We start from the raw sequence: 12,323 nt of genomic DNA, 5'->3' as shown, positions 1-12,323 counted from the left end.
CCACCCCCACCCTGATCAGGTTCCCTTGGCGCCACACTGGGGCCTTGGCTAGGGAAAAGTTTCCATCCTTTCTGGATCCCTCAGCCAAACAGACCCTGGGAGTGGAAAGGCTTCAACCCTTGGGGCACCATGCGCCTGTTCTCTACAGCTATATTAGCCCAGCTCCATCCTGACCCCTTCTCTCATCCCTGCCCCTTCTAAAGTCTCTTCAGGCCTCTTTTCCTCTGTTGTTCCCTTTCATGCCTCTCACACCTCCCAGTCCACCAACAGCAAAAAGCCCCAAACCGAGCCACTCTCCCCCTCCGCTCCTGCCCAGCCTCCTCCCTGACCTGCGTGCCTCGCCTATCTCCTCATGCCCTCCCTGTGTCTTGCCAGATGCCAAATGTCCCAAGGGCAGAGCCAAGGTCACCTTTGTCACTGAGGTTCTTTTGCTGGGGTACAGTGCCAGTTCTGCACAGGGCTGAGTGAATGACTGAATACAATGAATGAATGAATGAATGGAGATTCTGCCCTACTCTCTTTTCCCGTTCTCTCTGATCTTCATCTTGTCCCACCCGGTGGGAGGATGAGGGATCCCTTGGGACCCAGAGGTCACATGTCCCTGTGACCCCTGCAGAAGCCACAGAAGCCCCTCTACGATGGGAACTCCTCTGTCTGCAGCACGGCCGACTACAAGCCCCCCGAGGAGGACCCCGAGGAGCAGGCTGAGGAGAACCTCGAGGGAGAACTACCTGAGGAGTGCTTCACTGAGGGTGAGGAGCCCCTGCCTGGAGCGCAGCCCGCTGTCTCTGTTAGGGACAGGGCCGAAGGAGGGCTGCAAAAAAAAAAAAAAAAAGCCGGGCATGGTGGCGCACGCCTTTGATCCCAGCACTCAGGAGGCAGAGGTAGGAGGATCGCCATAAGTTCGAGGCCACCCTGAGACTCTAGTGAATCCCAGGTCAACCTGGGATAGAATGAGACCCTACCTCCAAAAAAAAAAAAAAAAAGAGAGAGAGAGGAGAGAGATAGAAAGAAAGAAAGAGAAAGGAAGAAAGGAAGGAAGGGAAAGAAAGAAAGAAAGCAGGCCCCTCAACACTGATGCTGCCCACCCTGCCTCACCTGGGGAGACCACCGTAAGGCATTTTTACCCAAAGGGCCTGGGCTGAATGAGGCGGGAAGTATGGGGACAGCGGGAGACCTGCGCCTGTTTGTGGGGCATCTTTCCCCCGTGTGTGCATCCTGGCAGCAGGTGGCGCGCACACGGGTGGGGTGGACTGTGCAGGAAGAGCTGAGGCCCCCACGTGAGCCCAGTGGAGCCCGATGTGCATGGAGGAGGCGGGTCCCTTGTCGTGGGGCAGAGTGAAGCGGAGGCGGGAGAAGGTCTCAGGCTCCTGATGCCGGCCGCCCTGTGCCCTGTGCCCTGCAGCCTGTGTGCAGCGCTGCCCCTGCCTCTACGTGGACATCTCCCAGGGCCGCGGCAAGATGTGGTGGACCCTGCGCAGGGCCTGCTTCAAGATTGTTGAGCACAACTGGTTCGAGACCTTCATTGTCTTCATGATCTTGCTCAGCAGTGGGGCCCTGGTAGGAACTTCTACCCCTCCGGGGACAGAGCAGAGGCAGGTGCCAGACCCCCCCACAGTGCCAGACCCCCCACAGGTGCCAGACCCCCCCACAGGTGCCAGACCCCCCACAGGTGCCAGACCCCCCCACAGGTGCCAGACCCCCCACAGGTGCCAGACCCCCCACAGGTGCCAGACCCCCCCACAGGTGCCAGACCCCCCACAGGTGCCAGACCCCCCACACACAGGTGCCAGACCCCCCACAGGTGTCAGACCCCCCCACACAGGTGCCAGACCCCCCACAGGTGTCAGAACCCCCCACACAGGTGCCAGACCCCCCCACAGGTGCCAGACCCCCCACACACAGGTGCCAGACCCCCCACAGGTGTCAGACCCCCCACACACAGGTGTCAGACCCCCCCCACACAGGTGCCAGACCCCCCCACAGGTGTCAGACCCCCCCCACACAGGTGCCAGACCCATCCACAGGTGCCAGACCCCCCCCACACAGGTGCCAGACCCATCCACAGGTGCCAGACCCCCCACACACAGGTGCCAGACCCCCCACAGGTGTCAGACCCCCCCCACACACAGGTGTCAGACCCCCCACACACAGGTGCCAGACCCCCCCACAGGTGCCAGACCCCCCCACAGGTGCCAGACCCCCCACAGGTGCCAGACCCCCCCACAGGTGCCAGACCCCCCACACACAGGTGCCAGACCCCCCACAGGTGTCAGACCCCCCACACACAGGTGCCAGACCCCCCACAGGTGCCAGACCCCCCACAGGTGTCAGACCCCCCACAGGTGCCAGACCCCCCACAGGTGCCAGACCCCCCCACAGGTGCCAGACCCCCCACAGGTGCCAGACCCCCCACAGGTGCCAGACCCCCCACACACAGGTGCCAGACCCCCCCACAGGTGCCAGACCCCCCACAGGTGCCAGACCCCCCCCCCACAGGTGCCAGACCCCCCCACAGGTGCCAGACCCCCCACAGGTGCCAGACCCCCCACAGGTGCCAGACCCCCCACACACAGGTGCCAGACCCCCCACACACAGGTGCCAGACCCCCCCACAGGTGCCAGACCCCCCACAGGTGCCAGACCCCCCACAGGTGTCAGACCCCCCACAGGTGCCAGACCCCCCCCACACAGGTGCCAGACCCCCCCACAGGTGCCAGACCCCCCACAGGTGTCAGACCCCCCACAGGTGCCAGACCCCCCACACACAGGTGCCAGACCCCCCCACAGGTGCCAGACCCCCCACACACAGGTGCCAGACCCCCCACACACAGGTGCCAGACCCCCCCACAGGTGCCAGACCCCCCCACAGGTGCCAGACCCCCCACAGGTGCCAGACCCCCCACACACAGGTGCCAGACCCCCCCACAGGTGCCAGACCCCCCACACACAGGTGCCAGACCCCCCACACACAGGTGCCAGACCCCCCACACACAGGTGCCAGACCCCCCACAGGTGCCAGACCCCCCCACAGGTGCCAGCCCCCCCACAGGTGCCAGACCCCCCCACAGGTGCCAGACCCCCCACACACAGGTGCCAGACCCCCCACAGGTGCCAGACCCCCCACACACAGGTGCCAGACCCCCCCACAGGTGCCAGACCCCCCACAGGTGCCAGACCCCCCACACACAGGTGCCAGACCCCCCCACAGGTGCCAGACCCCCCACAGGTGCCAGACCCCCCACACACAGGTGCCAGACTCCCCCACAGGTGCCAGACCCCCCACAGGTGCCAGACCCCCCCACAGGTGCCAGACCCCCCACAGGTGCCAGACCCCCCCACAGGTGCCAGACCCCCCACACACAGGTGCCAGACCCCCCCACAGGTGCCAGACCCCCCACAGGTGTCAGAACCCCCCACAGGTGCCAGACCCCCCACACACAGGTGCCAGACCCCCCCACAGGTGCCAGACCCCCCACAGGTGCCAGACCCCCCACACAGGTGCCAGACCCCCCCACAGGTGCCAGACCCCCCCACAGGTGCCAGATCCCCCCTACAGGTGCCAGACCCCCCACAGGTGCCAGACCCCCCACAGGTGCCAGACCCCCCCCACAGGTGCCAGACCCCCCACAGGTGCCAGACCCCCCACAGGTGCCAGCCCCCCCCCACAGGTGCCAGACCCCCCACAGGTGCCAGATCCCCCAGACAGGTGCCAGACGCCCCCACAGGTGTCAGACCCCCCCCCCCCAGGCTCCCGCCCTTTTATCCCAGGGATGGATCCAGCCTGGATAGTTTCATAGCCAGAACATCCTAAAGGGGACCCACCTGCGCCTCTAGGAGAATGTTCTAGTAGGCGTGTTAGCTCCTTCAAGGGACAGGCAAGCCCCCTTGCTTTGTGGACTCACTTTTTCCTCTCCTTGGCCAATAGGGAGGTAGGTGGACCCCACGAATTTGTGGTTCAAAGGTAGGCAGGACTAAAGGTGTGTCAGTGAGAGCTGGGGGGAGGAAGGCTGCCCCTCCTAGGTCGGGAGAGACCCACAGCCGCCCCCATTCTAGCTCCCACGAAGACCTCTGGGAACCAACAGCAGCGGATAGGCTAGAGGTACGGCTGCTGCCCCTGCCTTCGAGCCCCGGGAAACCCTGTGGGTCACACTGGCGCCCCCACCCCCAGGCCTTCGAGGACATCTACATTGAGCAGCGGCGAGTCATCCGCACCATTCTGGAATACGCTGACAAGGTCTTCACCTACATCTTCATCCTGGAGATGCTGCTCAAGTGGGTGGCCTACGGTTTCAAGGTGTACTTCACCAATGCCTGGTGCTGGCTGGACTTCCTCATTGTGGATGTGAGTCCGCCCCACCCCCCGACATACAACCACATCCGGAATGATGCGGCTCACGGATTTTAGGGAGGCCAGGCCCTGGAAGGACTTACCCGAGGCCACATGAAGAGTCACACCCCCAGATCAATGCTCTTCCCACTGGCCTCTTGCTTCTCACATACAGCAGGGCAGGGAGGGGTGCTGAGAGGAGAGAGACCTGGCCGTGATCCCCGCCGTGCACCTGTGTGGAGGACGGGGTTTTCATAACCCTCTTTTCCTGTCTGTGTGTGTGTGTGGTAAGCACATGTGTTACACGTGGGGGGGCCATGCACGCGCAGGCAGAGGCCAGAGGTTGACATCAGGTGTCTTCAGTTGCTCGCCATCTTTTTTTTTTTTTTTTTTTTTTGAGTCATAGTGTCTAATTGAACCCGAAGTTCACCAATTCAGTCAAAATAGCATGCAAGCTGACCCTGGGGATCCACATGTCTCTCCTCCTACACCCCCTCCCCCATCCAGATTATGAGCGCGTACCACCACACCTGGCTTTTATTTGAGTGGTAGAGATCCAAATTCAGATTTTCATGCTTGTATGGAAAGCAGTTTACTGACTGAGCCATCTCTCTGGACCTCATGCCCTCCTTTTGGGCGACCAAGCTGGGTGAAGGAGGCTCCCCCCACCCACCACCGTCCTCGGTTCATGAGTGACATCTCCGCGGGAGCCCAGCTCTAAAGGTGTCGGTCAGGTCCCAGAACTGCTTTGCCCACCAAATAGGAGCGTTCACCGGGGAAGGTGTCCACAGGAGACAACCAGGAGATGAGATTTCCCATCCCATGGGGCTGGGTCCCAGGAGACCCCCTGACCACACGTGCTTCCTGTTGCAGGTCTCCATCATCAGCCTGGTGGCCAACTGGATGGGCTACTCCGAGCTGGGACCCATCAAATCCCTGCGCACGCTGCGGGCTCTGCGACCCCTCAGGGCACTGTCCCGATTCGAGGGCATGAGGGTGGGTGCTGAGGGAGCCCCTAGGAAGGGCTTGGGGTGGGGGAGCAGCCTGACTTACAGACGCAGAGTGGAGAAGTGCATGATGGCACTGTAGCCACACCAGGAGCAGGCAGAGGGTCCCAACTGCTGGTGGCCAGGTTTGAAGCACTGCGGACTCACGTCCAGCCTGCCCCATTCCGTCCTCAAGCCCCTCTCTCAAACCTTTAGCTTAGCTTTGCCACCACTTGGGGGCAGCAGAGGCTGCTGAAATAGACCACAGGACTCCACGAAGAGAGGAAGGCAGGCCTGTGGGCTTTGGGGTATCCCTTTGCCCCCACCTCAGATGAGGGACACCAGGGCCCTGAAACCTAAGCCAGTGGGCTGTGCTTAGGCCTCCATTCGGAGCCTGCCCCTCTTGAGCTTTGTATGTGGGACACTTTAGAGAGGATCCCTTGAGAGGTATGAGAGCAGAAGTACCAGGTAAACAGGATCGCAGCGAGACCAGTGGGACTTCCCCAGCAAAGTGAGGTGTACCAGGAACCAGACCTGCTCCACGGGGACCCCTAGGAATCCCCCTGGTTGCAGGCGGACATCGAAGTGGCTCCCTCCTATTCATGCAAGAAGTTTGCCCCAGGTTAGGCTCCTGATCTTGGAGCCGGGGACCCTTCCCCACTGAGGGAAACCTACCCAAGGCCACCCAGCTAGGTGATATCCCAATCAGGATCCGAGCTCCCCAGGCACCAGGGGCTTCTGCCACCAACTTGTCCTGGAGGTCACACAATAGCTCTTCCTTAAGACTTAAAAGAGGCAATTTCAGATGTAGCCAAGACCGAAACACTTTGGTGTATCTCTGTGACCAGGGACGGCCGGTGGGGCGGATGACAGAAGGATCCTGGAGGCCTACTGCTTTGTAGACCCTGGTGGCCTCTTTTCTATGGCTCTGTCACAAATGCTGCGAACTGATGAGCAGGGCCTGAGTCTCATAGACTGTTTCCAGTGGGGGCTGAGGAAAGAGTCTTTGTGTCCCGCCCGGTGAACCATGACCTGGCAGCTTCCAGAGAAGCGGGGCACGCCCCCACGCACACTCTGCTTTGATGGCTCCAGCCATGCAGAGAGCCCTTCCAGACAACCCCAACCCTTCACCCCCATACACAAAGCCCAAAGAGACCCTTCTCCCCAGACTTGCCTCAGAGGGACCCTGAGTGCCAGGGCCCTACCCTGCATGGTCCCTATTTGGTTGCAGCTGGGGAGCCCATCAGAGGGCTGGCTGGGAGGTGCTCGGTCAGTGACCCCATACCCTGGCCCTCAGGTGGTGGTGAACGCCCTCCTGGGAGCCATCCCCTCCATCATGAACGTGCTCCTGGTCTGCCTCATCTTCTGGCTCATCTTCAGCATCATGGGTGTCAACCTGTTTGCTGGAAAGTTCTACTACTGCATCAACACCACCACCTCGGAGAGATTCGATATCTCCGAGGTCAACAACAAGTCCGAGTGTGAGAGCCTCATGCACACAGGCCAGGTCCGCTGGCTCAATGTCAAGGTCAACTATGACAACGTGGGTCTGGGATACCTCTCCCTCCTGCAGGTGGTAAGTGGCACCCACTGCCCCGCCCGGAACTGGGGTAGACATGCCCACCCATCTCTCATTGTACCTGAACCCGTGGTCCCTCCTTATTAGGGGACCACCCACTCTGCTTGTACTGCTGGAGCATTTGATCTCTCTAGGCTTTCTGATGCCTATTCATTGGGACTTGGGCGGGTGGCCTTGGGGGAAGGGCTAGGTTAGAGAGGGGAAGGGGACATGAGTGATGGGAGCAGAGGGCAGCCCCTCCCTCACACTCTACCGCGCTTCCCCAGGCCACCTTCAAGGGCTGGATGGACATCATGTACGCAGCTGTGGACTCGCGGGAGGTGAGTCAGGTTGTTGAGCTGTATGTAGTCAGTGGGTGTTTTAGAAACTTCTTCCTTATTGTGACCCAACACCTGACTGGAAGCAATTTAAGGAAGGAAAGAGTTTATTTGGCTTACTTTTGTTGTTGTTGTTTTTTGTTTGTTTCATGGTAGGGGCTCACTCTAGCCCATTCTGACCTGGAATTCACTCTGTAGTCTCAGGGTGGCCTTGAACTCACAGTGATCCTTCTACCTCTACCTCCCGAGTGCTGGAATTAAAGGGGTGCGCCACCACACCTGTGTTTTGGCTTACTTGTGAGGGGATACAGTCCATTATGGTGAAAAAGGCATAGCAAGGTCATTTCATCACATTTCAGCCAGGAAACAGAGAGTGAACGAGAAGTGAGGCCAGGTCATGCAATCTCACGGCCCACCCCCAGTGACCCACTTCCTCCAGCAAGGGTCTACCTCCTAAAGGTTCCACAATATTCTCAAAACAGCACCACTAGCTGGGATTTTCTTTCTTTGGTTGGTTTTTTCGAGGTGGGGCCTCACTGTAGCCCAGGCCAACCTGGAAGTCACTATGTAGTCTCAGGGTGGCCTCAAACTCATGGCGATCCTCCTACCTCTGCCTCCTGAGAGCTGGGATGAAGAGTGTGTGCCACCACACGTAGCTATGAGGGATATTTTACACTCAAACCACAACAGTGAGTGAGTGAGTCTGGGACAGTGCCATACATTCAGCCACGCCCACCTCGCCACACCATCTCCTCGGGAGCCCAGCGCCCTGGGGGAATTGGCCCCCACCCACAGTACTTGATGAGCCGAGGAAACGCCATTCGCGCACCCCACCCCGTTCCGTGTTCCGCCCCGCAGAAGGAGGAGCAGCCACAGTACGAGGTGAACCTCTACATGTACCTGTACTTCGTCATCTTCATCATCTTCGGCTCCTTCTTCACGCTCAACCTCTTCATCGGCGTCATCATCGACAACTTCAACCAGCAGAAGAAGAAGATGAGTATCTGGCCGGCCCCGGCTACCCAGTCTAAGTCCTCTCCTTGTCCACCCTGTAGTCACTCGCTGTCCGAGCAGCCTCTGGCCCAGCTGGCATAGTTAAGGCAGCAAGCCTGGGTCTCAGACCCACCAGGTGACTTGGTCCCTGAACCTCAGTTTCCTGATCTATAAAAATGAGATGGGAACCGGGCGTGGTGGCACACACCTTTAATCCCAGCACTTGGGAGGCAGAGGTAGGAGGATCACCGTGAGTTCGAGGCCACCCTGAGACTCCATAGTGAATTCCAGGTCAGCCTGGGCTAGAGTGAGACCCTACCTCAAAGAACCAAAAAAAAAAAAAAAAAAAAAAAAAAGAGATGGATTCAAAGCTGGGCACATGAGGCACACCTGGACCCTCCACACGTGGGAGGCTGAGGCAGGAAGGAGCTCCACGGGCTTTGAGGCCAGCCAAGGATACAAAGGAGAGACTGTTGTAAAATCGCAAATCCAATTAGGTTGCTGTAACCTACCTAGGTTATCCTAAGGACCTGGTGAGCCTAAAATTGGGAAACCCACCAAATTGGCCCACTTCCTCCTGGCACCTCCTTCTTTTCTTGGGAGCTATAAGCCTTCTGTCCTTCTCCCTCAACTCTCCACCGCTGGCCCCTTCAGAGACCTTACTTCCAGGTGCATCTGAAGGATGTGGAGGCTACCTTGAAGGTAGTGCCTGAGGTAGTGTCCTGCAGGCAGGGAAGGGCTCCTACCCCAGCCTTACTGGTCCTGTCTCGCTATACTTTGGAGGGAAAGACATCTTCATGACTGAGGAACAGAAGAAGTACTACAATGCTATGAAGAAGCTAGGCTCCAAGAAGCCCCAGAAGCCGATTCCCCGGCCCCAGGTACCCGGCCCTGGGCCTCCGCCCCTGTAGCTTTTTCCAAGCTCTTGCCCAAGGGAGGCAGCAGGGAGCAACGCACCCTGTCCTCTGCCCGCTGTCTCTAAGGAGTCCTAACTTCACAGGGGCGCCACTTGTGAGCACAGCGACTGTCTCTAGACTCTGGTTAACAGGTTACCTGCCCTCCCCCCTTCACAGCCTCCCAGTGTCCACCCACCTCTTCATGTGGGACCCTTGGTGGCCTCTGGAATAGGGGCCCTGACAAGAGGGAGGAAGACAATATCTGAAGTCCCCCAGCGAGTAATGACTTTGAGACAGGGGTGGAGTTGACTGAGGAACCTTGAAGAGAGGAAGGGCCCAAGGGTGGGGAGGGACGAGCACAGGCCCCACAGGACCATGGGGTTCCCGCCCTTCCCCCGTGGCCCACGTCCACCACGATCCCTGACACCTCTCTCATCTCTTCCCCACCGCCCCTCCGCATCCTGCTGTTGCACCATCCTGGGTCTCCCGCTTGTCCCATCCTGACTGCACCCTGACCTCCCACCCCACCCCAATGCTGCCGCGCCCACCCTGCTGCAGAACAAGATCCAAGGCGTGGTGTATGACTTCGTGACGAAGCAGGTCTTTGACATCTCCATCATGATCCTCATCTGCCTCAACATGGTCACCATGATGGTGGAGACCGATGACCAGAGCCAGCTCAAGGTGGACATCCTGTACAACATCAACATGGTCTTCATCATCATCTTCACGGGCGAGTGCGTGCTCAAGATGTTCGCCCTGCGCCAGTACTACTTCACCATCGGCTGGAACATCTTCGACTTTGTGGTCGTCATCCTCTCCATTGTGGGTGAGCCCCTTGTGTCCCCCAGGAAGGCCCCTGTGTGTGCCCCGGTGTGCTCACACCCACGCACCTGTACAGACACACACGAATGCACCTGCTGGTTATGCTGGTCAACTGTGCACTCGTGAAAACGCCTCAAGAAACACGTTGGCCCGGCGTGGTGGTGCGCGCCTTTAACCCCAGCACTCAGGAGGCAGAGGTAAAGGGTATCCACGAGTTCAAGGCCACCCTGAGACTGCACAGTGAATCTCAGGTCAGCCTGGAAGACAGCAAAACCCTATCTTGAAAAACCAAAATAAAAAAAAATTGTATTTACAAGCTGGGCGTGGTGGTAAACGCCTTTAATCCCAGCACTCGGGAAGCAGAGGTAGGAGGATCACCATGAGACTACAGATTGAATTCCAGGTCAACCTGAGCTACAGTGAGACCCGACCTCCCCCCCCCAAAAAAAAATAGAAGAAGAGGAAAAGAAGCACACTGGCCTGACCAGTAGGTGCATACCTGGGTGCGGACACACAGTCCACAGTATACGGCGGTATTCGTACCTATACACACCAAGAGTTGCAATGTATGCATGTGACGGGTACAGGCACTAGCCACATGTTTAAGCATTTGCTACGTGCCTGACATTGCACTATGCACTTAACAGGTATTGTCTCTTTCATTGTTCATTTCCTCATTCAAGCGCTTTGCCCAGAGTCACGCAGCTGCTCTCCCCGCCTCACCCCCTCTCATGTGTGGTATCCGGAGACTTAAGCATTGGCCTTACCTTCACCACCACCCCCATCAATTTTAACATGTCCTACCTCCAGCTCTCAGGACAGAGTGGCCTCCTGCCCCCCCCCAAGAGCTCTGGGAGAGGCCAGTCTGACAGATCAGGTCACCTGGAGGACATACACCTCACTGAGCTCCACGTGGCCCCCCACTCGCTGACCCAACCCCTCTTTCTCCCTGCAGGCCTTGCGCTCTCTGACCTGATCCAGAAATACTTCGTGTCACCTACGCTGTTCCGCGTGATTCGCTTGGCGCGGATTGGGCGTGTCCTGCGGCTGATCCGAGGAGCCAAGGGCATCCGGACGTTGCTGTTCGCGCTCATGATGTCCCTGCCCGCCCTCTTCAACATTGGCTTACTCCTCTTCCTCGTCATGTTCATCTACTCCATCTTCGGCATGTCCAACTTCGCCTACGTCAAGAAAGAGTCGGGCATCGATGACATGTTCAACTTCGAGACCTTTGGCAACAGTATCATCTGCCTCTTCGAGATCACCACATCGGCCGGCTGGGATGGGCTTCTGAACCCCATCCTCAACAGCGGACCCCCCGACTGTGACCCTACTCTGGAGAACCCAGGCACCAATGTCAAGGGTGACTGCGGCAACCCGTCCATTGGCATCTGCTTCTTCTGCAGTTACATCATCATCTCCTTCCTCATCGTGGTCAACATGTACATCGCCATCATCCTAGAGAACTTCAACGTGGCCACCGAGGAGAGCAGCGAACCCCTCTGTGAGGATGACTTTGAGATGTTCTACGAGACGTGGGAGAAGTTTGACCCCGACGCCACACAGTTCATCGACTACAGCCGCCTCTCTGATTTCGTGGACACCCTACAAGAGCCCCTGAGGATCGCCAAGCCCAACAAGATTAAGCTCATCACGCTGGACCTGCCCATGGTGCCTGGGGACAAGATCCACTGCCTGGACATCCTCTTTGCCCTGACCAAAGAGGTGCTGGGTGACTCTGGGGAGATGGACGCTCTTAAGCAGACCATGGAAGAGAAGTTCATGGCAGCCAACCCCTCCAAGGTCTCCTACGAGCCCATCACCACTACCCTCAAGAGGAAGCAGGAGGAGGTGTGTGCCATCAAGATCCAGAGGGCCTACCGCCGCCACCTGCTGCAGCGCTCCGTGAAGCAAGCCTCCTACATGTTCCGCCACAGCCAGGACGGCAGTGGTGACGGGGCCCCCGAGAAGGAAGGGCTGATCGCCAATGCCATGAACAAGATGTATGGCCCTGAGAACGGGACCAGCAGTGTGCAGAGCCTTGGGGAAGAGAAGGAGGGCTCCACAGGGGACGCCGGATCCCCTACGGAGCTCACCCCAGTGGGCCCCTCAGACACTGCCCTGCCTCCCCCACCACCCCCACAGATGGTGCGCCCAGGGGTCAAAGAGTCTCTTGTCTAGTGGGCAGCTTTAAAGTGGCCAGCTGAGCGTTGGCACAGGCCCAAAGCTCCTGTGAGGGGTCTGTACGCAGAGTGAGGGCACGGGACTTTGAGTCGCCTGCTACACCTGGCTCCCATGTTGGGGGCGGGACTGGGCTGCACAGGGGTGGTCTGAGGGAAATGGGAATGAATTACACACAGGGCCAAGGCCAAGCTGAGCCCTCTGACTCCTGATTTCA

At 58.9% G+C, this 12,323-nt stretch overlaps 1 protein-coding gene across 1 annotated transcript in view; it reads left to right on the top strand.

Annotated features, from left to right (window-relative positions):
- Scn4a (sodium voltage-gated channel alpha subunit 4) overlaps positions 1 to 12,106 on the top strand; it is a 37,056-nt gene extending 24,950 nt beyond the window's left edge. Inside the window, exons 15-24 of the mRNA XM_004655069.2 lie at positions 617 to 752; positions 1,406 to 1,560; positions 4,171 to 4,344; positions 5,203 to 5,325; positions 6,613 to 6,891; positions 7,161 to 7,214; positions 8,070 to 8,207; positions 8,981 to 9,085; positions 9,659 to 9,929; positions 10,881 to 12,106. Coding sequence (XP_004655126.2) covers positions 617 to 752; positions 1,406 to 1,560; positions 4,171 to 4,344; positions 5,203 to 5,325; positions 6,613 to 6,891; positions 7,161 to 7,214; positions 8,070 to 8,207; positions 8,981 to 9,085; positions 9,659 to 9,929; positions 10,881 to 12,106 — 2,661 coding nt within the window. The remainder of the gene's footprint in view (positions 1 to 616; positions 753 to 1,405; positions 1,561 to 4,170; positions 4,345 to 5,202; positions 5,326 to 6,612; positions 6,892 to 7,160; positions 7,215 to 8,069; positions 8,208 to 8,980; positions 9,086 to 9,658; positions 9,930 to 10,880) is intronic.
- Positions 12,107 to 12,323: the final 217 nt, after the last annotated feature.

Source organism: Jaculus jaculus, chromosome 9, assembly GCF_020740685.1.
Source record: "Jaculus jaculus isolate mJacJac1 chromosome 9, mJacJac1.mat.Y.cur, whole genome shotgun sequence".
NCBI lineage: Eukaryota > Metazoa > Chordata > Mammalia > Rodentia > Dipodidae > Jaculus > Jaculus jaculus.
The sequence above is the reverse complement of the archived record's forward strand: the minus strand, read 5'-3'. Positions and strand labels throughout refer to the sequence as shown.